The 26,520-nt window shown below is 47.6% G+C and overlaps 1 protein-coding gene across 1 annotated transcript in view; it reads left to right on the plus strand.

Annotated features, from left to right (window-relative positions):
* The window catches only part of CDHR1 (cadherin related family member 1), a 181,057-nt gene that overhangs the window by 108,428 nt on the left and 46,109 nt on the right, over positions 1 to 26,520 (plus strand). The window contains exon 14 of the mRNA XM_044300029.1: positions 15,743 to 15,810. Coding sequence (XP_044155964.1) covers positions 15,743 to 15,810 — 68 coding nt within the window. The remainder of the gene's footprint in view (positions 1 to 15,742; positions 15,811 to 26,520) is intronic.

Consider the following 26,520-nt stretch of genomic DNA (forward strand, 5'->3'; position numbering starts at 1 on the left):
GTCTGCATGTCATAGCAGAGAATCAGGCTTCACGTCACCCACCACTGCAACAGTCCATTTTCATAAATTTAGGCCCAGCACCCAGGCAGAGGAGAGAGGTTCCGTAACACAGAATCTGGCTTCATGTCACCAGAGAATCAGTCTTCATGTCATAGCAGAGAATCAGGCTTCACGTCACCCACCACTGTAACAGTCCATTTTCATAAATTTAGGCCCAGCACCCAGGCAGAGGAGAGAGGTCCCATAACAGACAATCTGGCTTCATGTCGGCAGAGAATCAGTCTGCATGTCATAGCAGAGAATCAGGCTTCACGTCACCCAACATTGGAACAGTCCATTGGCATATATTTAGGCCCCGGCACCCAGACAGAGGAGAGGTTCATTCAACTTTGGGTAGCCTCGCAATATAATGGCAAAATGAAAATAAAAATAGGATCGAATGAGGAAGTGCCCTGGAGTCCAATAATATATGGTTAAGGGGAGGTAGTTAATGTCTAATCTGCACAAGGGATGGACAGGTCCTGTGGGATCAATGCCTGGTTCATTTTTATGAACGTCAGCTTGTCCACATTGGCTGTAGACAGGCGGCTGCGTTTGTCTGTAATGACGCCCCTTGCCGTGCTGAATACACGTTCGACAAAACGCTGGCCGCCGGGCAGGCCAGCACCTCCAAGGCATAAAAGGCTAGCTCTGGCCACGTAGACAATTTAGAGACCCAGAAGTTGAATGGGGCCGAACCATCAGTCAGTACGTGGAGGGGTGTGCACACGTACTGTTCCACCATGTTAGTGAAATGTTGCCTCCTGCTAACACGTTGCGTATCAGGTGGTGGTGCAGTTAGCTGTGGCGTGTTGACAAAAGTTTTCCACATCTCTGCCATGCTAACCCTGCCCTCAGAGGAGCTGGCCGTGACACAGCTGCCTTGGCGACCTCTTGCTCCTCCTCTGCCTTGGCCTTGGGCTTCCACTTGTTCCCCTGTCATATTTGGGAATGCTCTCAGTAGCGCGTCTACCAACGTGCGCTTGTACTCGCGCATCTTCCTATCACGCTCCAGTGCAGGAAGTAAGGTGGGCACATTGTCTTTGTACCGTGGATCCAGCAGGGTGGCAACCCAGTAGTCCGCACACATTAAAATGTGGGCAACTCTGCTGTCGTTGCGCAGACACTGCAGCATGTAGTCGCTCATGTGTGCCAGGCTGCCCAGGGGTAAGGACAAGCTGTCCTCTGTGGGAGGCGTATCGTCATCGTCCTGCCTTTCCCCCCAGCCACGCACCAATGATGGGCCCGAGCTGCGTTGGGTGCCACCCCGCTGTGACCATGCTTCATCCTCATCCTCCTCCATCTCCTCCTCATCCTCGTCCTCCAGTAGTGGGCCCTGGCTGGCCACATTTGTACCTGGCCTCTGCTGTTGAAATAAACCTCCCTCTGAGTCACTTCGAAGAGACTGGCCTGAAAGTGCTAAAAATGACCCCTCTTCCTCCTCCTCCTCCTCCTCCTGGGCCACCTCCTCTTCCATCATCGCCCTAAGTGTTTTCTCAAGGAGACATAGAAGTGGTATTGTAACGCTGATAACGGCGTCATCGCCACTAGCCATGTTGGTGGAGTACTCGAAACAGCGCAACAGGGCACACAGGTCTCGCATGGAGGCCCAGTCATTGGTGGTGAAGTGGTGCTGTTCCGTAGTGCGACTGACCTGTGCGTGCTGCAGCTGAAACTCCACTATGGCCTGCTGCTGCTCGCACAGTCTGTCCAGCATGTGCAAGGTGGAGTTCCACCTGGTGGGCACGTCGCATATGAGGCGGTGAGCGGGAAGGCCGAAGTTACGCTGTAGCGCAGACAGGCGAGCAGCGGCAGGATGTGAACGCCGGAAGCGCGCACAGACGGCCCGCACTTTATGCAGCAGCTCTGACATGTCGGGGTAGTTGTGAATGAACTTCTGCACCACCAAATTCAGCACATGCACCAAGCAAGGGATGTGCGTCAAACCGGCTAGTCCCAGAGCTGCAACGAGATTTCGCCCATTATCGCACACCACCAGGCCGGGCTTGAGGCTCACCGGCAGCAACCACTCGTCGGTCTGTTGTTCTATACCCCGCCACAACTCCTGTGCGGTGTGGGACCTGTCCCCCAAACATATGAGTTTCAGAATGGCCTGCTGACGTTTACCCCGGGCTGTGCTGAAGTTGGTGGTGAAGGTGTGTGGCTGACTGGATGAGCAGGTGGAAGAAGAGGAGGAGGAAGCTGAGTAGGAGGAGGTGGCAACAGGAGGCAAAGAATGTTGCCCTGCGATCCTTGGCGGAGGAAGGACGTGACCCAAACAGCTCTCCGCCTGGGGCCCAGCTGCCACTACATTTACCCAGTGTGCAGTTAGGGAGATATAGCGTCCCTGGCCGTGCTTACTGGTCCACATATCTGTGGTTAGGTGAACCTTGCCACAGATGGCGTTGCGCAGTGCACACTTGATTTTATTGGATACTTGGTTGTGCAGGGAAGGCACGGCTCTCTTTGAGAAGTAGTGGCGGCTGGGAACAACATACTGTGGGACAGCAAGCGACATGAGCTGTTTGAAGCTGTCTGTGTCCACCAGCCTAAATGACAGCATTTCATAGGCCAGTAGTTTAGAAATGCTGGCATTCAGGGCCAGGGATCGAGGGTGGCTAGGTGGGAATTTACGCTTTCTCTCAAATGTTTGTGAGATGGAGAGCTGAACGCTGCCGTGTGACATGCTTGAGACGCTTGGTGACGGAGGTGGTGGTGTTGGTGGTATATCCTCTGTTTGCTGGGCGGCAGGTGCCAACGTTCCCCCAGAGGCGGAGGAAGAGGCCGAGGCGGCAGCAGCAGAAGAGGCCGAGGCGGCGGCAGCAGCAGAAGAGACCGAGGCGGCAGCAGCAGAAGAGGTAGCAGGGGGAGCCTGAGTGACTTCCTTGTTTTTAAGGTGTTTACTCCACTGCAGTTCATGCTTTGCATGCAGGTGCCTGGTCATGCAGGTTGTGCTAAGGTTCAGAACGTTAATGCCTCGCTTCAGGCTCTGATGGCACAGCGTGCAAACCACTCGGGTCTTGTCGTCAGCACATTGTTTGAAGAAGTGCCATGCCAGGGAACTCCTTGAAGCTGCCTTTGGGGTGCTCGGTCCAAGATGGCGGCGGTCAGTAGCAGGCGGAGTCTCTTGGCGGCGGGTGTTCTGCTTTTGCCCACTGCTCCCTCTTTTGCTACGCTGTTGGCTCGGTCTCACCACTGCCTCTTCCTCCGAACTGTGAAAGTCAGTGGCACGACCTTCATTCCATGTGGGGTCTAGGACCTCATCGTCCCCTGCATCGTCTTCCACCCAGTCTTGATCCCTGACCTCCTGTTCAGTCTGCACACTGCAGAAAGACGCAGCAGTTGGCACCTGTGTTTGGTCATCATCAGAGACACGCTGAGGTGGTATTCCCATGTCCTCATCATCAGGAAACATAAGTGGTTGTGCGTCAGTGCATTCTATGTCTTTCACCGCTGGGGAAGGGCTAGGTGGATGCCCTTGGGAAACCCTGCCAGCAGAGTCTTCAAACAGCATAAGAGACTGCTGCATAACTTGAGGCTGAGACAGTTTCCCTGGTATGCATGGGGGTGATGTGACAGACTGATGGGGTTGGTTTTCAGGTGCCATCTGTGCGCTTTCTGCAGAAGACTGGGTGGGAGATAATGTGAACGTGCTGGATCCACTGTCAGCCACCCAATTGACTAATGCCTGTACCTGCTCAAGCCTTACCATCCTTAGAACGGCATTGGGCCCCACCATATATCGCTGTAAATTCTGGCGGCTACTGGGACCTGAGGTAGTTGGTACACTAGGACGTGTGGATGTGGCAGAACGGCCACGTCCTCTCCCAGCACCAGAGGGTCCACTAACACCACCACGACCATGTCCACGTCCGCGTCCCTTACTAGATGTTTTCCTCATTGTTATCGTTCACCACAACAACAAAAATATTATTTGGCCCAATGTATTGTATTCAAATTCAGCTGGATATAAATTTGAGGCCTAGTATTTAGGCGCTAGGTGACAGGTATGGGTTTACTGACAGAATTAGACTTGGAAATGCACAGTAGCGTGTGTGTGAAGTTATTCTGAATGACCCTATGTGCACCTTCAATATGATCTACCCTTTTAGGGATAGATTTCAAATAGCTCTGATACAGCAGAAACCACTAAATTTTGAAATTGCTAAATTGGGAATTGTATTTCAACCCAGAACAAGAAATGTGCTTGAACGGACACTAAATAACTCGCCCAGCTACAGCACTAACGACAGATTTAGCTGGATATAAATTTGAGGCCTAGTATTTTGGCGCTGGGTGACAGGTATTGGTTTACTGACAGAATTAGACTTGGAAATGCACAGTAGCGGGTGTGTGAAGTTATTCTGAATGTCCCTATGTGCACCTTCAATATGATCTACCCTTTTAGGGATAGATTTCAAATAGCTCTGATACAGCAGAAACCACTAAATTTTTAAATTGCTAAATTGAGAATTGTATTTCAACCCAGAACAAGAAATGTGCTTGAACGGACACTAACTAACTCGCCCAGCTACAGCAGTAACGACAGATTTAGCTGGATATGAATTTGAGGCCTAGTATTTAGGCGCTTGGTGACAGGTATAGGTTTACTGACAGAATTAGACTGGGATATGGCCAAAAAATAACCACACTATTGATGGTTAAATGCACTTGGTGTGACAGCTTGACAAACCACACTACTGAGGGTTAAATGCACTTGGTGACAGGCGCAGCTTGCCCCTGATGTAGTATATGGCCAAAAAATAAACAGACTATTGCTGGTTAAATGCACTTGGTGTGACAGCTTCAGCCTGATGTAGGATTTAGCCAAAAAACAACCACACCATTGAGGGTTAAATGCACTTGGTGACAGCTTGCCCCTGATGTAGTATATGGCCAAAAAATAACCAGACTATTGCTGGTTAAATGCACTTGGTGTGACAGCTTCACCCTGATGTAGGAATTAGCCAAAAAACAACCTCACCATTGAGGGTTAAATGCACTTGGTCGCAGCTTGTGCTAGCACACCACAAGACACAAAATGGCCGCTGATCACCCCAGTAAAAAGTGACTGACAAACGGTCTGGGCAGCCTAAAAACAGTGAGCAATTGAATTTCAGCAGCTCAATGATGCACAGCTGCAGATCGATCGATTAATCAAGTCCTTTGGAGGAGTTAATCTGCCTAATCTCGCCCTACTGTCGCAGCCGCAACCTCTCCCTATGCTAATCAGAGCAGAGTGACGGGTGGCGCTATGTGACTCCAGCTTAACCACCTCCCGACCGCTGTACGCACGGATGCGTCCGGGAGGTGGTTGTTTAGTTCCTCCTGGACGCATCGGCGCGTCCTCTCGCGAGACGCGAGATTACGTCACAGCCGGCCCGCGCATGCGCATCGCGGGCCGGCATTTCGCAGAAGACTATTTCGTCAGCAGCCTGCCGGCCACGATCATTGGCTGGCAGGCTGCTGATTTTTAAAAAATCCAATCAGCAGCCATATAACCCCACATATTAGTAAATATGATGGGGTTATATGGCTGCTGTGCTCCTCTGCTCCTTCTTTTGGTCGGTTGGTTCCAGCAGAGGAGCAGAGGAGCACATCTTTACTGTGAGTACCCACCACACCACATTTAGCCCCCAGATCACCCCAATTAACCCTTTGATCACCCCTTTTATCCCCCCCTGTCAATCACTAGTGAAAGGAAAAAAGTGATCAGTGCAAACTGTCACTTTTTTTTTTCACTGTTATTGACCGTTAGGTTTTAGGTATAGTTTAGGTCCCTTGGTTAGGTAGTTAGCGATCAGTTAGCGCCCAGCCCACCGCACCGCAGTCCGTTATTCGCTGATTAGCGTATCGCTAATCAGCATTTGTACTTTTATAGTATCTGAAAGTGATCAAAACTGATCACGGTCAGATCTATAATAGTACTAGTGTCACTTTAGTTCGCCCTCCACCCAAAACGCAGTGTTTGCCCGATCAGGCCTGATCGGTCGCCCACACGTGCGTTCGCCCACACCCGCCCCACCGCAGTGACAAAAAATATTTTTTTTTTTGATCACTGCACATTCACTTTACACGCACTGCGGCGATAAAAAAATCAGTTTTGATATTTTTTATCAACCGCAGCAGCCTCCGGTACTTCGCTAGCCTCCCCTTTGTAAGACAGGCTTGCTTTTTTTTTCTTGGGTAGTCTCAGGGAATACCCCTAAATTTAGTTGCCCACATGTCAAACAGGGGGTATTCCTCTGAAGAGGCCTACAGGCTTCTGACCCAGTCGGATGAGGAGTGGGAACCCTCATCTGATGAATCCAGCGGGTCAGAATACGAACCTGTAGAAAGCAGTGGCTCTCTGACCCAAAGTTCGGACGAGGAGGCTGAGGTCCCTGATAGCACCAGGCGTACCCGGCCCCGTGTCGCTAGACCGCAGGTTGCGCAGGATCCGCTTCAAGAGCAGCAGAGTGGGGCTGGTGCTGTCGGATTACGTGGTGAGGCATACACCAGCAGCCCAGCCCTTCCTGGACCTAGTACCAGCACTGCCGTACAACCTGGTGAAGTAGCGAGCACCAGAAGGGCAGTTGAAGCTGGTACGGTGGCACGTGCAGTAGTGACCCCGTCGCAGCCACCGCAAAGACGTGCCTGTAGAGCCCCTAGAATCCCAGAGGTGCTGGCAAACCCTGATTGGCAGTCCCCAACTTCAGCCGCACCCGTAGTTTTCCCTTTCACCGCCCAGTCTGGAGTTCGGGTTGAGACGGCTCAGATCGGTTCGGCCCTGGGATTTTTTGAGCTGTTCTTGACTGCGGAGCTTTTAGACTTAGTCGTGGCAGAGACAAACCGGTATGCCACACAATTTATCACCGCTAACCCGGAAAGCTTTTATGCCCAGCCTTTCCGGTGGAAACCAGTCCAAGTTTCCGAATTTAAAACTTTTCTGGGCCTCCTCCTCAACATGGGCCTGACAAAAAAACATGAATTGCGGTCATATTGGTCCACGAACCCAATTCATCACATGCCCATGTTCTCTGCTGCTATGTCCAGGACACGATTTGAGGTCATCCTGCGTTTCCTGCACTTTAGCGACAACACCGCCTCCCGTCCCAGGGGCCACCCTGCTTTTGACCGGCTCCACAAAATTCGGCCCCTCATAGACCATTTCAACCAGAAATTTGCAGATATTTATACCCCTGAGCAAAACATCTGCGTAGACAAGTCCCTGATACATTTTACCGGGCGCCTTGGCTTCAAACAATACATCCCAAGCAAGCGCGCCCGGTATGGGGTCAAATTGTATAAGCTCTGTGAAAGGGCCACAGGCTATACCCACAAATTTCGGGTCTATGAGGGAAAAGATCAGACCCTGGAGCCGGTCGGTTGCCCTGACTACCTGGGGAGCAGTGGGAAGACAGTTTGGGACTTGGTGTCACCCTTATTCGGCAAGGGGTACCATCTTTATGTGGACAATTTTTACACAAGTGTGGCCCTCTTTAGGCATTTGTTTCTAGAACGGATTGGCGCCTGTGGTACCGCGCGAACTAGTCGCGCGGGCTTCCCCCAACGGCTCGTTACCACCCGTCTTGCAAGGGGGCAGAGGGCCGCACTGTGTAACGAAGAACTGCTCGCGGTGAAATGGAGAGACAAGCGTGACGTTTACATGCTCTCCTCCATTCACGCAGACACGACAATCCAAATTGAGCGAGCAACCCGTGTCATTGAAAAGCCCCTCTCAGTCCACGACTATAACCTCCACATGGGAGGGGTCGACTTCAATGACCAGATGTTGGCTCCGTATTTAGTTTCCCGACGCACCAGACGCTGGTATAAGAAGGTGTCTGTATATTTAATTCAATTGGCTCTGTACAATAGTTTTGTTCTCTACAGTAAGGCTGGGAGAACTGGATCCTTCCTCAAATTTCAGGAAGAGATCATCGCGAACCTCCTGTATCCAGGAGGTTCCGTGGCCCCATCCACCAGTGTAGTTAGCCGTCTACACGAGCGACACTTCCCCAGTGTCGTTGCTGGTACCTCAAACCGACCGCCACCCCGAAAAAAATGTCGTGTCTGTAGCAGGAGTGGAATAAGGCGTGACACCCGTTATTTCTGTCCTGACTGTCCCGACCACCCTGCCCTATGCTTAGGGGAGTGTTTCCGAAAGTACCACACACAGGTACACCTAGCATAGGGATCACATCTCACCAGGATAGGCACACAGGGCTATTAGGGCCCATTCACTCACAGCTGCTGCAAACGTCTCCTTTCACATGGGACAAAGTGCATAACGCACTTCGCCACATCTTTGGGCGATTTGCGCTTTGCACATTGACCCATGGGGAAGGAGAGGTTTGTTCTATAAAGGTAAAAAAACAAAAAAAAAACAAAAAAAAAAAAAACAGGTAAGCAAACAGGTTAATGTTTAGTTCCAAAAGTTAAAGTTACATGTTCTGTTCCAAAGTTAATAAAATTATTGCGTTGTGGCCTGTTTTTTTCTTTTTTTTTTTTTTTTTTGTCTTTTTACCTTCCAGGTGGACCAACCGATCTACTAGCTGCAGCACCGATGTGCATTCTGACAGAAGCATTGCGCTGCTGTCAGATTACACGCAAGTCGGTGTATGCGGCGCTGCAAGACGGGATTTTCTCCTCTGCAGTGACAGATACGTTTGCCAAGGCATACGAGCTGAGGAGGAGGCGGCGTTCCTATGCTTTGGCAAGCATTTTGTATATATATATATAAAAAAAAAAAAATCCCGGCAATGATTTATTCATCCACATCGATTGATGCGAATGGAGAAATCTGGTTTGCCAGGGCATACGAGCTAAGTGGGTATGGATGTAGGGCGGAGCTCCTATGTCCTGGCAGACGCCTTTCCCCTCCATTTTTTTTTTTGGCAGAGATTTTTTCATCCACATTGATCGATGCGAATGAAGAAATCTGTGCCGTTCATTTTTTTCTTTCAGCCCAGAGGCTGAACGGAAAAAAAAATCTCATTACCTGTATGCTCAATATAAGGAGAATAGCAGAAACTCCTAATGCTGGCCATACATGTAATGATTGCGGAGACCCTCAAATGCCAGGGCAGTACAAACACCCCACAACTGACCCCATTTTGGAAAGAAGACACCCCAAGGTATTTGCTGAGGGGCATATTGAGTCCATGAAAGATTGAAATTTTTGTCCTAAGTTAGCGGAAAGTGAGACTTTGTGAGAAAAAACAAAAAAAAAATCAATTTCCGCTAACTTATGCGAAAAAAAAAAAAAATTCTATGAACTTGCCAGGCCCCTCATTGGATACCTTGGGGTGTCTTCTTTCCAAAGTGGGGTCACATGTGGGGTATTTATACTGCCCTGGCTTTTTAGGGGCCCTAAAGCGTGAGAAGAAGTCTGGGATCCAAATGTCTAAAAATGCCCTCCTAAAAGGAATTTGGGCCCCTTTGCGCATCTAGGCTGCAAAAAAGTGTGACACATCTGGTATCGCCGTACTCAGAAGAAGTTGGGGAATGTGTTTTGGGGTGTCATTTTACATATACCCATGCTGGGTGAGAAAAATATCTTGGTCAAATGCCAACTTTGTATAAAAAAATGGGAAAAGTTGTCGTTTGCCAAGATATTTCTCTCACCCAGCATGGGTATATGTAAAATGACACCCCAAAACACATTCCCCAACTTCTCCTGAGTACGGCGATACCAGATGTGTCACACTTTTTTGATGCCAAGGTGGGCAAAGGGGCGCATATTCCAAAGTGCACCTTTCGTATTTCACCGGTCATTTTTTACAGATTTTGGTTGCAAAGTACTTCTCACACATATGGGCCCCTAAATTGCCAGGGCAGTATAACTACGCCACAAGTGACCCCATTTTGGAAAGAAGACACCCCAAGGTATTCCGTGAGGGGCATGGCGAGTTCCTAGAATTTTTTATTTTTTGTCGCAAGTTAGTGGAATATGAGACTTTGTAAGGAAAAAAGAGAAAAAAAAAAAAAATCATCATTTTCCGCTAACTTGTGACAAAAAATAAAAAATTCTAGGAACTCGCCGTGCCTTTCACGGAATACCTTGGGGTGTCTTCTTTCCAAAATGGGGTCACTTGTGGCGTAGTTATACTGCCCTGGCAATTTAGGGGCCCAAATGTGTGAGAAGTACCTTGCAATCAAAATGTGTAAAAAATGCCCTGCAAAATCCGAAAGGTGCACTTTGGAATATGTGCCCCTTTGCCCACCTTGGCAGCAAAAAAGTGTGACACATCTGGTATCGCCGTACTCAGGAGAAGTTGGGGAATGTGTTTTGGGGTGTCATTTTACATATACCCATGCTGGGTGAGAAAAATATCTTGGTCAAATGCCAACTTTGTATAAAAAAATGGGAAAAGTTGTCGTTTGCCAAGATATTTCTCTCACCCAGCATGGGTATATGTAAAATGACACCCCAAAACACATTCCCCAACTTCTCCTGAGTACGGCGATACCAGATGTGTCACACTTTTTTGATGCCAAGGTGGGCAAAGGGGCGCATATTCCAAAGTGCACCTTTCGTATTTCACCGGTCATTTTTTACAGATTTTGATTGCAAAGTACTTCTCACACATATGGGCCCCTAAATTGCCAGGGCAGTATAACTACGCCACAAGTGACCCCATTTTGGAAAGAAGACACCCCAAGGTATTCCGTGAGGGGCATGGCGAGTTCCTAGAATTTTTTATTTTTTGTCGCAAGTTAGTGGAATATGAGACTTTGTAAGGAAAAAAGAGAAAAAAAAAAAAATCATCATTTTCCGCTAACTTGTGACAAAAAATAAAAAATTCTAGGAACTCGCCGTGCCCTTCACGGAATACCTTGGGGTGTCTTCTTTCCAAAATGGGGTCACTTGTGGCGTAGTTATACTGCCCTGGCAATTTAGGGGCCCAAATGTGTGAGAAGTACCTTGCAATCAAAATGTGTAAAAAATGCCCTGCAAAATCCGAAAGGTGCACTTTGGAATATGTGCCCCTTTGCCCACCTTGGCAGCAAAAAAGTGTGACACATCTGGTATCGCCGTACTCAGGAGAAGTTGGGGAATGTGTTTTGGGGTGTCATTTTACATATACCCATGCTGGGTGAGAAAAATATCTTGGTCAAATGCCAACTTTGTATAAAAAAATGGGAAAAGTTGTCTTTTGCCAAGATATTTCTCTCACCCAGCATGGGTATATGTAAAATGACACCCCAAAACACATTCCCCAACTTCTCCTGAGTACGGCGATACCACATGTGTGACACTTTTTTGCTGCCAAGGTGGGCAAAGGGGCGCATATTCCAAAGTGCACCTTTCGGATTTCACCGGTCATTTCTTACACATTTTGATTGCAAAGTTCTTCTCACACATTTGGGCCCCTAAATTGCCAGGGCAGTATAACTACGCCACAAGTGACCCCATTTTGGAAAGAAGACATCCCAAGGTATTCTGTGAGGGGCATGGCGAGTTCCTAGAATTTTTTATTTTTTGTCGCAAGTTAGTGGAATATGAGACTTTGTAAGAAAAAAAAAAAAAAAAAAATCATCATCATTTTCCGCTAACTTGTGACAAAAAATAAAAAGTTCTATGAACTCACTATGCCCATCAGCGAATACCTTAGGGTGTCTACTTTCCGAAATGGGGTCATTTGTGGGGTAGTTATACTGTTTGGGCATTGTAGTACCTCAGGAAACATGACAGGTGCTCAGAAAATCAGAGCCGTTTCAAAAAGCGGAAATTCACATTTTTGTACCATAGTTTGTAAATGCTATAACTTTTACCCAAACCATTTTTTTTTTGCCCAAACATTTTTTTTTATCAAAGACATGTAGAACTATAAATTTAGCGAAAAATTTATATATGGATGTCGTTTTTTTTGCAAAATTTCACAGCTGAAAGTGAAAAATGTCATTTTTTTGCAAAAAAGTCGTTATATTTTGATTAATAACAAAAAAAGTAAAAATGTCAGCAGCATTAAAATACCACCAAATGAAAGCTCCATTAGTGAGAAGAAAAGGAGGTAAAATTCATTTGGGTGGTAAGTTGCATGACCGAGCGATAAACGGTGAAAGGAGTGTAGTGCCGAAGTGTAAAAAGTGGCCTGGTCATGAAGGGGGTTTCACCTAGCGGGGCTGAAGTGGTTAAATAGAGGCTGGGTCACATGGTGCTCTGGCCAATCACAGCCATGCCAATAGTAGGCATGGCTGTGATGGCCTCTTGGGGCAAGTAGTATGACGCTTGTTGATTGGCTGCTTTGCAGCCTTTCAAAAAGCGCCAAGAAAGCGTCACAAAAGCGCCAAGAAAGCGACGAACACCGAACCCGAACCCGGACTTTTACGAAAATGTTCGGGTTCGGGTCCGTGTCACGGACACCCCAAAATTCGGTACGAACCCGAACTATACAGTCCGGGTTCGCTCATACCTACTAATGACCCATGTGTCCCCTGACTATATATAAATGCATCTTGTGTCCCCTGATTAAATATTAAGGCCCTTGTTTCCCCTGAATAAATACTAAGGCCCCTTGTGCCACCTGAATAAATATCATAAATATTAAGGCCACTTGTACCTCTGTGTGCTCTGAATAATTAATAATCCCCCTCATGCCCTACAGACATTTGCCCCACTAATAAAAATATAAACCTTGCACTCACCTTATGGTGATGTCATCATGCTGCCAGGTCTCTGGCACTGAACCTAAAGTGGCCTGTGGCTTACAAGATGAGAATGGTAGCGTCGGCAGCCTGTGGCTCCCTGCTCTACCACAGGTTTTAACTTTATAGGCATCCTGCAGATGTCAATGCAGTTGATGGTGGTGCTTGCCAGATCACTCCAACCCTGGTGGACCCCACCATGCCAGTTGGCCTAGGGCTGCTGTGATGACAATGTTTAGATGCCACTGTCCATTAGTACTTGGGAGACAGTGCATGGCTGCTTTAATAATAATAAGACTACTAACCTTCAATAGTTGGGGAAGGAGGCAGTGCAGGGCTGCTGTAATGACAGTGTGACCACTGACTATCAGGACTTGGGGGCAGCAGTGCAGGGCTGCTGTAATGACAGACTGTGACCAGTGGATGGCTACTATAATGACAGTGTGACCACTCACCATTAATACTTGGGGGCAGCAGTGCAGGGATACTATAATGACAGTGTGCCCACTGACCATCAGTTCTCGGTAGGTCATTGTAGGGCTGCTGTAATGACAGTGTGACCACTGACCATCAGTACTTGGGGGAAGCAGTGCAGGGCTGCTGTAATGACAATGTGACCACTGACCATTAATACTTGGGGGCGGCAGAGCAGGGATACTATAATGACAGTGTGCCCACTGACCATCAGGACTTGGGGGCAGCAGTGCAGGGCTGCTGTAATGACAGTGTGCCCACTGACCATCAGTACTTGGTGGCAGCAGTGCAGGGTTGCTATAATGACAGTGTGACTACTGACCATCAGGACTTGGGGGAAGCAGTGCAGGGCTGCTGTAATGACAGTGTGACCACTGACCAATAATACTTGGGGGCGGCAGTGCAGGGATATTATAATGACAGTGTGACTACTGACCATCAGGACTTGGGGGCAGCAGTGCAGGGCTGCTGTAATGACAGTGTGACCACTGACCAATAATACTTGGGGGCTGCAGTGCAGGGATACTATAATGACAGTCTGACCACTGACCATTAATACTTGGAGGCGGAAGAGCAGGGCTGCTGTAATGACAGTGTGCCCACTGACCATCAGTACTTGAGTGCGACAGAGCAGGGATACTATAATGACAGTGTGCCCACTAACCATCAGTACTTGAGTGTGGCAGAGCAGGGATACAATAATGACAGCGTGACTACTGACCATCAGTACTTGAGGGGCAGTGCAGGGCTGCTGTAATAACAGTGTGACCACTGACCATCAGTACTTGAGTGCGGCAGTGCAGGGATACTATAATGACAGTGTGACCACTGACCATCAGGAATTGGGGGAAGCAGTGCAGGGCTGCTGTAATGACAGTGTGACCACTGACCATCAGGACTTGGGGGCAGCAGTGCAGGGCTGCTGGAATGACAGTGTGACCACTGACCAATAATACTTGTGGGCGGCAGAGCAGGGATATTATAATGACAGTGTGACTACTGACCATCAGGACTTGGGGGCAGCAGTGCAGGGCTGCTGTAATGCCAGTGTGACCACTGACCAATAATACTTGGGGGCGGCAGAGCAGGGATACTATAATTGCAGTGTGACTACTGACCATCAGGACTTAAGGGGCAGTGGACTGCTGCTGTAATGACAGTGTGACCACTGACCATCAGTACTTGAGTGCGGCAGAGCAGGGATACTATAATGACAGCGTGACTACTGACCATCAGGACTTAAGGGGCAGTGGACGGCTGCTGTAATGACAGTGTAACCACTGACCATCAGGACTTGAGGGGCAGTGGACGGCTGCTGTAATGACAGTGTAACCACTGACCATCAGGACTTGAGGGGCAGTGCAGGGATACTATAATGACAGTCTGACCACTGACCATTAATTCTTGGAGGCGGAAGAGCAGGGCTGCTGTAATGACAGTGTGCCCACTGACCATCAGTACTTGAGTGCGGCAGAGCAGGGATACTATAATGACAGCGTGACTACTGACCATCAGGACTTAAGGGGCAGTGGACGGCTGCTGTAATGACAATGTAACCACTGACCATCAGGACTTGAGGGGCAGTGGACGGCTGCTGTAATGACAGTGTAACCACTGACCATCAGGACTTGAGGGGCAGTGCAGGGATACTATAATGACAGTCTGACCACTGACCATTAATTCTTGGAGGCGGAAGAGCAGGGCTGCTGTAATGACAGTGTGCCCACTGACCATCAGTACTTGAGTGCGGCAGAGCAGGGATACTATAATGACAGCGTGACTACTGACCATCAGTACTTGAGGGGCAGTGCAGGGCTGCTGTAATGACAGTGTGACCACTGACCATCAGTACTTGGGGGCAGTGCAGGGCTGCTGTAATGACAGTGTGACCACTGACCATCAGTACTTGGGGGCAGCAGTGCAGGGCTGCTGTAATGACAGCAAAGGTGACAGCCAAGGTGCACCTGCGATGCAGTCTAAAACCAAGTCGACATATAGATCAATTCACTTTTAATTCACTGTGACCAACAGCACTTTTAATATTAATGGCAGGTTAATAGCCAGTCTGCTGCGTAACCAGGTCCATCTCTGGGGGTACTTGGCTAGAACTTAATTTCACTAGGAGGTTCTTGGCGTGAGAGTTTACATGGCAGAAATACACATCTGATGGTTGTATTTTTGCCACAGTTTGCAGTTTGCATGGCCACAGAATCCACCTACAGACTAGCCCCATTTAGCGGAGCTAATCTGTGTGTGACTACCTGGCGAAGTGACCAGCAGCAACTGCGCCATGGACAATTTCTCTCTTTTTTTTTTTCAAATCTGCTTGCAAAAAAACATGCTCCATATAAACCACGCCACAGATTTCCATTTAAAACAATTGAAGTCTAATATTTTCTTTTATGCAGATTTTCATACAGAAATTCTTGTTAAAAATCTGTTGTGTGAACATGCCCTTTTTTTGTAGATCCCAGGTCACGCTGATGACACCGGCTTGATGGATTTCTCTCAGATATGTCCATTAGATGCAAATACTGTAAATACAGGTGTACCTTGAAAACATTTTGCAGGTAACACCCGTTATTATGTCTTATAGGCTACTGACCTGGACTCAGGACTCTGGGGTGAAATAAAATATTCCATTTATGGTGCTGGATCTGATCCGTAAGTAAAATCACTGTTATACATGCGATTAGTGAAATAGTATTGAACGAGTGTGTGTTAAACATGTTATTTCTTATACATGTACATTACTATTTGGGCTAGCGGTTTAGTGACAGATATCAAACTGTCACGCTAAATATTCATTATATTAATAAGATTAAGGAACAACTGGGCCTTAAAGGGGTTGCTCCAAGAAAAATATTCTACATTTTTCAAAACAACACCTTGATTTGAATACTTTTGTAACTGTCTGTAGAAAATTTAGGCTACTTTCACACTTTTGGAAGAGTGATCCAGCAAGCAGTTCCGTCGCTGGAACTGCCTGCCGGATCCGGCAAAACGTATGCCAACTGATGGCATTTGTAAGACTGATCAGGATCCTGATCAGTAATACAATATATCAATCGGCACTGTGGTTTGAAGCATAGTAGCGGTGCACGTGTCTCAGGCCCGGAGTCCCTTGTAGATAAGGAGAAAAGAGACCGGCACTCGCTTACGTGACCCCCGGCATAAATCACAGCAAGATTATCTAAACAAGCGAGTGCCGGTCTCTTTTCTCCTTATCTACAGGATCCTGATCAGTCTTGAAAATGGCTGATCAGTCAGAAAAATGCATTGAAATGCCGGATCCATCTTTCTGGTGACATCTGGCAAAATGTAGCCGGCATTTATTTTTTTCACCTTCCGGTATTTTGAATGCATGTGAAAGTCTTCATTTTTTTTGGCCGGAGATAAAACCGTAGCTGCAGTTTTCTCTTTTGCCTGATCAGTCAAAATGACTGAACTGAAGACATCCTGAAGCATCGTGAACGGATTGCTCTCCATTCAGAATGCATGGGGATAAAACTGATCAGTTATTTTCCGGCATTGAGCCCTTTTGACGGAAAAGAAAATCGCTAATGTGAAAGTACCACTGAGTTATTCACTGAAATCTGTCTGTATAGCACCACCTGCTGTTTGCTCTTTTGCAAAATTCTCTGCCCAGCTCACTCAGGTTTACATACATGCTCAGTTTTATCCTACCATTGCCACCAGCTGCAGCAGAAAGGACACATCCCTGTTGTTCGGATCCAGCAGGACGGAACGGAAGACATCCTCATGCACACTGAACGGAGTGCTTTCCATTCAGAATGCATTAGGACTAAACGGATGCGTTTTTTTTTCCAGTATTGAGACCCTTTACTGGATTTCAATACCGGAAAAAAATAACGCTAGGTTGACAGTACCCTTAGCTGACAGTTTGAAAATAAACCTAGCAGAGCAATTGGAGCAATGAATGGGCAAATCTCAGGATCCATGTGACGTACAGGGCTGATTCTAAGTTTGATAGAAAGAGATTGTCATGTGCGTCTCCGATTTCCATTGTTTACATTAATGATGGGATAACCCCTTTAAGGGGCAACTGGCACGTTTCTTCTCCCTGCTATGAATACACTTATGGGACCAGATGAATTATTGCACATGAAGATACTGTATTTCGCATAAAAGATAATCGTATGGTTTTGCCAGTTTCATCATTGTCACAAAGCTGTTATTCGTAGGTCACTTGTGCTAAAGCAGAGCTCTCTTTTTCTGCAAAAATATTTGATATTAGAAATTACATCTTATATGTCTTGTCTGCAATTGGAAAAGGAGACCAACAAGGGATAATGGAAAAGGTACAGAGAAAACGGGATGTTGTGGTTGGCGCTCTTTTGTGAACTGTGGCTGCTATGTATGGCATTATTACAATATATGAATCCTGATATGTTTGATACTATGCAGGGCTGCCATCAGAAATTTTGGGGCCCCTTACACAGCTCAAGGCCTGGGCCCCCCTCCTACCCCGCCCCTTTAGAATCCGTCCTGACTCCACCTCCCCTCCACCCCCAAGGACCTACCCCCAATTTCATTATTTTTTTACAACTACAAAGACAGTAAAAAGTGATAATCAGCGATTTCAGTAAGGAATTAATTTTTGACCAAATAATATGAAGCCTGCTACCACGACAAGGTAGACTCCTTTAAGCAGGTCCCTACACTAACACTAACTACACTACCTGTTCTAATCTGCCCTAGCAATCTTCCCCTGGCACATTTAAGAAAAAACACCTTAAAAGCACAAGGTTTACTGTTACACTGTTATGGGGGTATCTGTGGATGACGTACTGTTATGGGGGGAATATGTGGATGACACACTGTTATGGGGGATCTGTGGATGACACACTGTTATGGGGGGAATATGTGGATGACACACTGTTATGGGGGATCTGTGGATGGCACACTGTTATGGGGGAATCTGTGGATGACACACTGTTATGGGGGAATCTGTGGATGACACACTGTTATGGGGGATCTGTGGATGACGTACTGTTATGGGGGGAATATGTGGATGACACACTGTTATGGGGGATCTGTGGATGACACACTGTTATGGGGGGAATATGTGGATGACACACTGTTATGGGGGAATCTGTGGATGGCACACTGTTATGGGGGAATCTGTGGATGACACACTGTTATGGGGGATCTGTGGATGACGAACACTGTTATGGGGGATCTGTGGATGACACACTGTTATGGGGGATCTGTGGATGACACACTGTTATGGGGGATCTGTGGATGACAGACTGTTATGGGGGGCATCTGTGGATGACACACTGTTATGGGGGATCTGTGGATGACACACTGTTATGGGGGATCTGTGGATGACACACTGTTATGGGGGAATCTGTGGGTGACACACTGTTATGGGGGAATCTGTGGGTGACACACTGTTATGGGGGAATCTGTGGGTGACACACTGTTATGGGGGAATCTGTGGGTGACACACTGTTATGGGGGATCTGTGGATGACACTCAACCACTCTCAAACCCAACTGGTTAAACTTGTTAAATGGATCCCAAACACAATATGCACAACAACACCCCCTCCAACACTTAATTAACCCCTTCATGGCCTAAACATTTTTTTCAAAGCAGAACACAAAGCTAAATAGGGCTGGGTGGGCTGGCAAGGGAGGGGTTAATAACAATAAATGATGGAGGATCCTGGCCCTGTGGGATAATCCAGAAAACAGCTTTGCATTTTACCCCCGAGCAAAGACCACACAACATAGAGCTGCCGAGCCAAGTAGACAACATAAGGATCAATATGAAAAGAAATAATTTGGAGCCTTTGAAATCGCTCAGCTCAGTATGCGGCATAGGCTACTTTCACACTGCCGTTTCTGGGTCCGCCTGTGAGATCTGTTTCAGGGATCTCACAAGCGGCCCCAAACAGATCAGTTTTGCCCCAATGCATTCAGAATGGATAAGGATCCGTTCAGAATGCATCCGTTTGGCTCCGTTCCGCCTCCATTCCGCTCTGGGGGCTGCTTGCAGCGTTTTGGTGTCCACCTGGCCGTGCGGAGCCAAACGGATCCGTCCTGACTTACAATGTAAGTCAATGGGGAAAGATCCGTTTACATTGACACAAATATGGTGCAATTGCAAACGGATCCGTCCCCCATTAAATTCCAATGTAAAGTTATGACGGATCCGTTTGACCTACACTTAGACTTAGACTTTTTTTTTTACTGAGTTATGCAGACGGTCCGGATACGGATACCAACGTTTGCATTATAGGTGCGGATCCGTCTCCGCACCTAAATGCAGGTGTGAAAGTAGCCTATGCCGCATACTGAGCTGAGCGATTTCAAAGGCTCCAAATTATTTCTTTTCATATTGATCCTTATGTTGTCCACTTGGCTAGGCAGCTCTATGTTGTGTGGTCTTTGCTCGGGGGTAAAATGCAAAGCTGTTTTCTGGACTATCCCACAGGGCCATGATCCTCCATCACTTATTGATATTAACCCCTCCCTTGCCAGCCCACCAAGCCCCAGCTATTTAGCTGTGTGTTCTGCTTTGAAAAAATACTGTATGCCACCATTAACAGTAAAATAATAACATTATTTATGGAAACAAGTAACCTAATGGACCTTAATGAATCGTTGGGGTCCGTCCGGTCCAACACGTGATGGAGTGGAGCATGGAGTCGGCACTGACTCCTTCCTGGGCTGGCTAAGTGGAGCGAGGGGCGAGGGCACTAGGGCAGCTGGGCAGGCTTCCACCACAATTCTTTCCAGATTCGATTCCAGTCCCACTCCCAGAGGCCAGAACCGAAGTTCCCGACGCCGCACCTGGCTGCAAGCCTGCAAACCAGAATTGACTGAGTCTGGCAGTGGCAGGCTGGCTGCGGCGCGCTAATCTGAAGGCGGCGTCGCGGCATGAGGCGGCAGCAGGCAGCGTCTGACGTCACCTGCCGCTGCGCAGCTACATTCCTCTGCGCAGCGGCTCAGAGCCTTTTAAAGGGGAATGCAGCCGGAGCCGGTATACCAGGTATAATACGGGAATCAGCGGAGCGGGAAGGGGGGGTCGGGAAAGGAATAGAGATAGGAAGATAGGAAGTTCGGATCTTTCACATCAATCGGTTCATTTGAATCAGCTCATTCAAATGAACCGATTCATGAATCGGATCTTCGGTTCACTTGCTGAGTCTACTGACTGAAGAGCTTAGGTGGTGCGCATGCGCGGATGCTTCGATTCACTTGCTGACTCGCTGAGTCGGCTCTTGGTACATTGTCTGAGCTCTGTGACTGAGTGAGTCAGGAATGAAGGGAAGCGGACAGGAGGACTCAGGAGCTGTGTGCTGGGCATTGTTGTCTGTTGTGCATGCAATGCATTGTTACCCACAGTGACAGCAGTCTGACAGCAGTACAACTAAGTGAATGCACAGGGAACACTGTATGTGCTAAGGTGATAACAGTAACACTGGCTGATAATAAAATAGTCCCCACAGTCCACACAGACATCACTCAGGAAAATAACTAGTGTGCAATTTGTGCACGATTTTCTAATAAACCTGAAGAGAGATTGTCACCCTGTCGGATTCCGTCCTGCCGCCACTCCGTCCCCTTTGACTATAATGGGGATGGGGGCGGAGCTCAGGTGCAGCACGGCAGTTCGCGGTGAGAGGCCGCCGGACTAAAAAGTTGGACACACTGTCGGACCTTTCGCCATGCACTGCCGTGCTGCGCCGGAGCTCCGCCCCCATCCCCATTATAGTCAATGGGGACGGAGCGGCGGTCCGGCGAAATAACGGCAGGACGGATCCGACAGGGTGAACAGCCTGTCGGATCCGTCCTGCCGCTAGTGTGAAAGTAGCCTTACAATCTCATGGCTTCTGAGCAACAGATCGCGTGGTCTTCACAGTCATCTGTCACTTCTCTTATCACTCTGCTCCTGTCCCTTAATCTTATCACTGCTGCAACAAAAGCATCAGCCTCAGTGTAAACTGTTCTAGTGATTCACAGTTCTTTTAACTCAAAGAATCGAATGAGTCTCTAACTAAGTCGGATCTTTAGATTATTTTAACCTGTGACTCATTCCATTCTTTCTCCCTGTACTTGTGTCAGTGACTCAGACTCAGAGCTGCTAGTGCTTGCCTTGCCTCAGCTCTGATTGGTTGGTGGGAGGGGAGGGGCTGGCAGAAGCAGCTTCCACTCTAGGATCAGATTACACTCCTCCCGATCCCCTCCCCTCCCTGCTGCCAGCGGCTCCGCTATTGTGTGCTGGGTCAGACTGAAATGTTTCACTCGGATGAGCTCAGAGGAATCGACTCCAACGGTTTAGTGAACTGAATCGATTCAAATGAACGATTTGTTCATGAACCGGACATCACCAGCAAGGAATAATCAATTGCCCCCCTCTAGCGATGCAATAAAGTTCAACTCAAGTCAATGACAAATGGGAGGGGGAAAAAAAAAAATATATATATATATTTTTATTTTTTATTGGAACTGGCTGGGCCCCCCCCCCCCCATGGTCCGGGCCCCTTACTGGGGTATCGGCTGTACCCCCCTGATGGCGGCCCTGATACTATGATATAGACACAAGTACTATTATGTGCACATTGATAAGGGTTTGAAATTATAGTGGATTACAGTATGTGACTGGTACAAATTCTATACTGTGTAATCTTTGCGCCTGACTGTTGGGTGTTGGGTTTTGCTTCAAGCTGATGTTGTGATGATGGTCCCCACATATTTCACCATGTATCACACTGCCCCCCACTAAAGACTGCGACTTCATGGTGTCTATCTAAATCAGGGATGGCCAACCTGTGGCTCTCCAGCTGTTGTAAAACTACAACTCCCACCATGCCCTGCTGTATGCTCATAGCTGTAGGCAGTCTGGGCATCCCTGAGCATGTAAGAATCCTATTTGATAGATGCAAACATTTCTTCATTCAAACATTTCCATGGAGTCCTAAATCCCTTGGTCAGCATTGTGGATCTGCGAATATTCTCTTGAATCCATCATGGCTGATCTGAGCTTTGCTGATTTTTTGCTTGTTGTTCTGGAAGTGCAGGATACCATCCCTTCTTTTAGGAGCCTCCTTGATGATTTGGTAAAGGATAGTTGCCAATAGTCCTAAATTTCCAGGGACTAATTTTCAAAGACAGTCTCTGTAAATTATGGGTGTTCCGGGCAGAAAATGGGTGTTCATAAGTATGTTGATAAGTACTACAATGTTGACAAATATTGTAAAGTAGGCAATACAGTATGATTAATGCTACAACAGGACAGACCATAAAAAACAGTTCCATTCCCGTTGTGTGGTTTGTACAGGAAAATGGCCTCACTCATCAAAACCGTCTTACCGTAAAACTCTTACCCATAGCAACCAATCAGAGCTCGGCTTTCATTTTACCAAAGCAGTTTATGAAATAGATGGTACTCTTTTTTATGGCAGTAAGGTTGTAAATGTGTTGAACATGCCATATTCGATTTAACATAGAATTGCTACAGTAGAGGTCTACACAGGGACAGGCTAATTTAAAAAAATGCAGGACTTTTTTACTAGCAAGTTTCCAGCCCTTCCCATTCCAGCAAAGAGCAGCATACATGGTTTAGTGTGGAAGTGGCATAATACGGGATCCATGGATGATTCCAAAAACTAGACACCCGTTGTTTAGACACTAGATATGCAGGAGAGGATTATGAGAAGCATGAAGAGATTAACATGAAAATTATTCCAAGTAGTCACACAGCAGAACAACATTTGGATGTGTGCTGAAATCTCTTCACCTGAAGCCATACCACGTGTCAATTGTGCAAGAAGAGGGAGATAAACAGAAGCATGGGGCATATTGTAATTGGATACTAAATATGATAGCGGAAGGACATTTTTGTCCATTACAAGACATCATTAGGGATGAGCGAACATCTGGAAGTTAAGGTTCGCCGGGTTCGGCCGAACTTCGACTCAATGTTCGGGTACCGAACTTGACCCCAAAACACATTGAAGTCAATGGGGACCCGAACTTTGGAGCACTAAAATGTCAGTAAAATAGTCATAGTAAGGGCTAAAAGGGTGCAAATTTAAGCAAAATGGGGATAAGAGCAGGACAATTGCCTTGCAAACAAATGTGGATAGGAAAATGACATAAAATAACAGATTATAAAAAATAAAATAAATAATAATCTGGGCAGAGGTCAAAGTGGAGTAGGAGGTTGAGGAGGCGGTGGATGTGGCAGTCTAGGTAGAAATGGTGGTGGAGGAGGTAGCCAACACAGTTTTTGTTGTTTTTTTCTGTTCTTTTTTTTTTCCCTTTATTTTTATTTTCATTTTTTTAAATAAATTTGGGAAGTCCCCAAAACATTGGGAAACAGAAAAGAGAATGCAAAGAGAAAGTATAACAATGGCTGGGTGCGACAGGTATACTTGTTTATTCAGCACAAGGTACGGACAAGTCCTGTGGGATCCATGCCTGGTTAATTTTAATGAACAAGAGCTTGTCCACGTTGGTTGTGGATAGACGGCTGCACTTGTCTGTGATCGACCCCCGCACCTGTTCGGACAATACACTGGCCGCAGGGCAGGCCAGCACCTCCAAGGCGTGATGGGCAAGCTCAGGCCATGTGCCCAATTTGTAGACCCAGAAGTTGACTAGGGGAAACCCATCAGTCAGTACGTGTAAGCGTGTGCGCACATACTGTTGCACCATGTTGCTGAAATGCTGCCTCCTGCTAAGACGTTCCATATCAGCTGGTGGTGCTGGTTGTTGTGGTGTGCTGACAAAGCTTTTCCACATTTCGGCCATGCTAACCCTCCCTTCTGAGGTGCTGGCTTGTACTCGCACATCTTCCGATCACGCTCCAGTGACGGAATTAAGGATAGCACGTTGTCCTTGTAGCGGGTATCAAGCAGGGTGGCCACCCAGTAATCAGCACTGGTTAGAATGTGCGCAACTCAGCGGTCGTTGCGCAGGCACTGTAGCATGTAGTCACTGATGTGTGCCAGGCTGCCCAGAGGCAACGACAAGCTGTCCTCTGTGGGAGTTGTATCATCTGTGTCCTCTGTATCCACCCAGCCATGCTCCAGTGGTGCCCATGACCTGCTTTGGATGCCACCCTGCTGTGAACATGGTTCCTCCTTCTCATCATCCTCCTCCTCCTCATCCTCCAGAACTGTGCCCTGGCTGGAGAGTTGTGTACCTAGCCTCTGTTGGTGCAGGAATTCACCCTCTGAGCCACTTGTGAATGACTGGCCTGATAACCGTGGAAATGATCTCTCTTCCTCCTCCTCTTCCTCCTGTGCCACATTATTTTCCATCATCGCCCGAAGTGTTTTTTCAAGGAGACATAGAAGTGGGATAGTAACGCTGAGAATGGCGTCATCGGCATTGGCCATGTGGGTGGAGTACTTGAAACAGTGCAACACAGCATACCCGTTCCGAAGGGACGCCCACTCGTTGGTGGTGAAGTAGTGCTGTTCCGCAGAGCGACTCACCCGTGCGTGATGCAGCTGAAACTCCACTATGGTCTGATGCTGCTCGCACAGTCTCGCCAGCATGTGCAATGTAGAGTTCCACCTTGTGGGTATGTCGCATATGAGGCAGTGAGTGGAAGGCAGAAGTTACGCTGCAACGCAGACAGGCGAGCAGCAGCAGGATGAGAACGCCGAAAGCACACACAGATGGCCCGCACTTTCTGCAGCAGCTCTGACATAACAGGGTAATTTTTCAGGTAGAGGAGGAAGTGGAGTAGGAGGAGGAGGCAACAGGAGGCAAAGAGAAACGTCCTGCACTACTCGGTGGTGGAAGGACATACGCCAAACAGCTATCTGCCTCAGGCCCAGCCGCCACGGCATTTACCCAGTGTGCAGTTAGGGAGATATAACTTCCGTGCCTGTGCTTACTGGGACCTTGCCACAGATGGCGTCCCGCAGTGCACACCTAGTTTTGTCCGCCACTTGGTTGTGCAGGGCAGGGATGGTTCGCCTGGAAAAGTAGTGGCGGCTGGGAACCACGTACTGTGGGACAGCCACCGCCATAAGGTTTTGAAAAGTCTCAGTCTCAACCAAATGGAATGACAGCATTTCAAAAGCCAGGAATTTTGGAATACTGACATTCAGGGCCAGGGATCTCGGGTGGGCAGGGGGGTACTTCCTCTTTCTCTCCAGTGTTTGAGAGATAGTCAGCTGAACGCTTCCATGGGACAGTGTGGAGATGTTTGGTGACGGTGATTGAGGTGGTGGCGTTTGCAGGGTGGCACGTGCCACTATCACTCCAGAGGGGGAGGAATAGGCCAAGACTGCAGCAGAAGAGGGAGTAGGATGAGCCTGAGATCTTTTGTGGTTTTTGAGGTGTGAGGGTATTTACTCCACTGCAGCTCATGCTTTGCATTTACAGGTCCTTCTCAAAAAATTAGCATATTGTGATAAAGTTCATTATTTTCTGTAATGTACTGATAAACATTAGACTTTCATATATTTTAGATTCATTACACACCAACTGAAGTAGTTCAAGCCTTTTATTGTTTTAATATTGATGATTTTGGCATACAGCTCATGAAAACCCAAATTTCCTATCTCAAAAAATTAGCATATTTTATCCGACCAATAAAAAAAAAGTGTTTTTAATACAAAAAAAGTCAACCTTCAAATAATGATGTTCAGTTATGCACTCAATACTTGGTCGGGAATCCTTTTGCAGAAATGACTGCTCCGATGCGGCGTGGCATGGAGGCAATCAGCCTGTGGCACTGCTGAGGTGTTATGAGGCCCAGGATGCTTCTATAGCGGCCTTAAGCTCATCCAGAGTGTTGGGTCTTGCGTCTCTCAACTTTCTCTTCCCGATATCCCACAGATTCTCTATGGGGTTCAGGTCAGGAGAGTTGGCAGGCCAATTGAGCACAGTAATACCATGGTCAGTAAACCATTTACCAGTGGTTTTGGCACTGTGAGCAGGTGCCAGGTCGTGCTGAAAAATGAAATCTTCATCTCCATAAAGCTTTTCAGCAGATGGAAGCATGAAGTGCTCCAAAATCTCCTGATAGCTAGCTGCATTGACCCTGCCCTTGATAAAACACAGTGGACCAACACCAGCAGCTGACATGGCACCCCAGACCATCACTGACTGTGGGGACTTGACACTGGACTTCAGGCATTTTGGCATTTCCCTCTTCCCAGTCTTTCTCCAGACTCTGGCACCTTGATTTCCGAATGACATGCAAAATTTGTTTTCATCCGAAAAAAGTACTTTGGACCACTGAGCAACAGTCCAGTGCTGCTTCTCTGTAGCCCAGGTCAGGCGCTTCTGCCGCTGTTTCTGGTTCAAAAGTGGCTTGACCTGGGGAATGCGGCACCTGTAGCCCATTTCCTGCACACGCCTGTACACAGTGGCT

Source organism: Bufo gargarizans, chromosome 6, assembly GCF_014858855.1.
Source record: "Bufo gargarizans isolate SCDJY-AF-19 chromosome 6, ASM1485885v1, whole genome shotgun sequence".
Classification (NCBI taxonomy): Eukaryota; Metazoa; Chordata; class Amphibia; order Anura; family Bufonidae; genus Bufo; species Bufo gargarizans.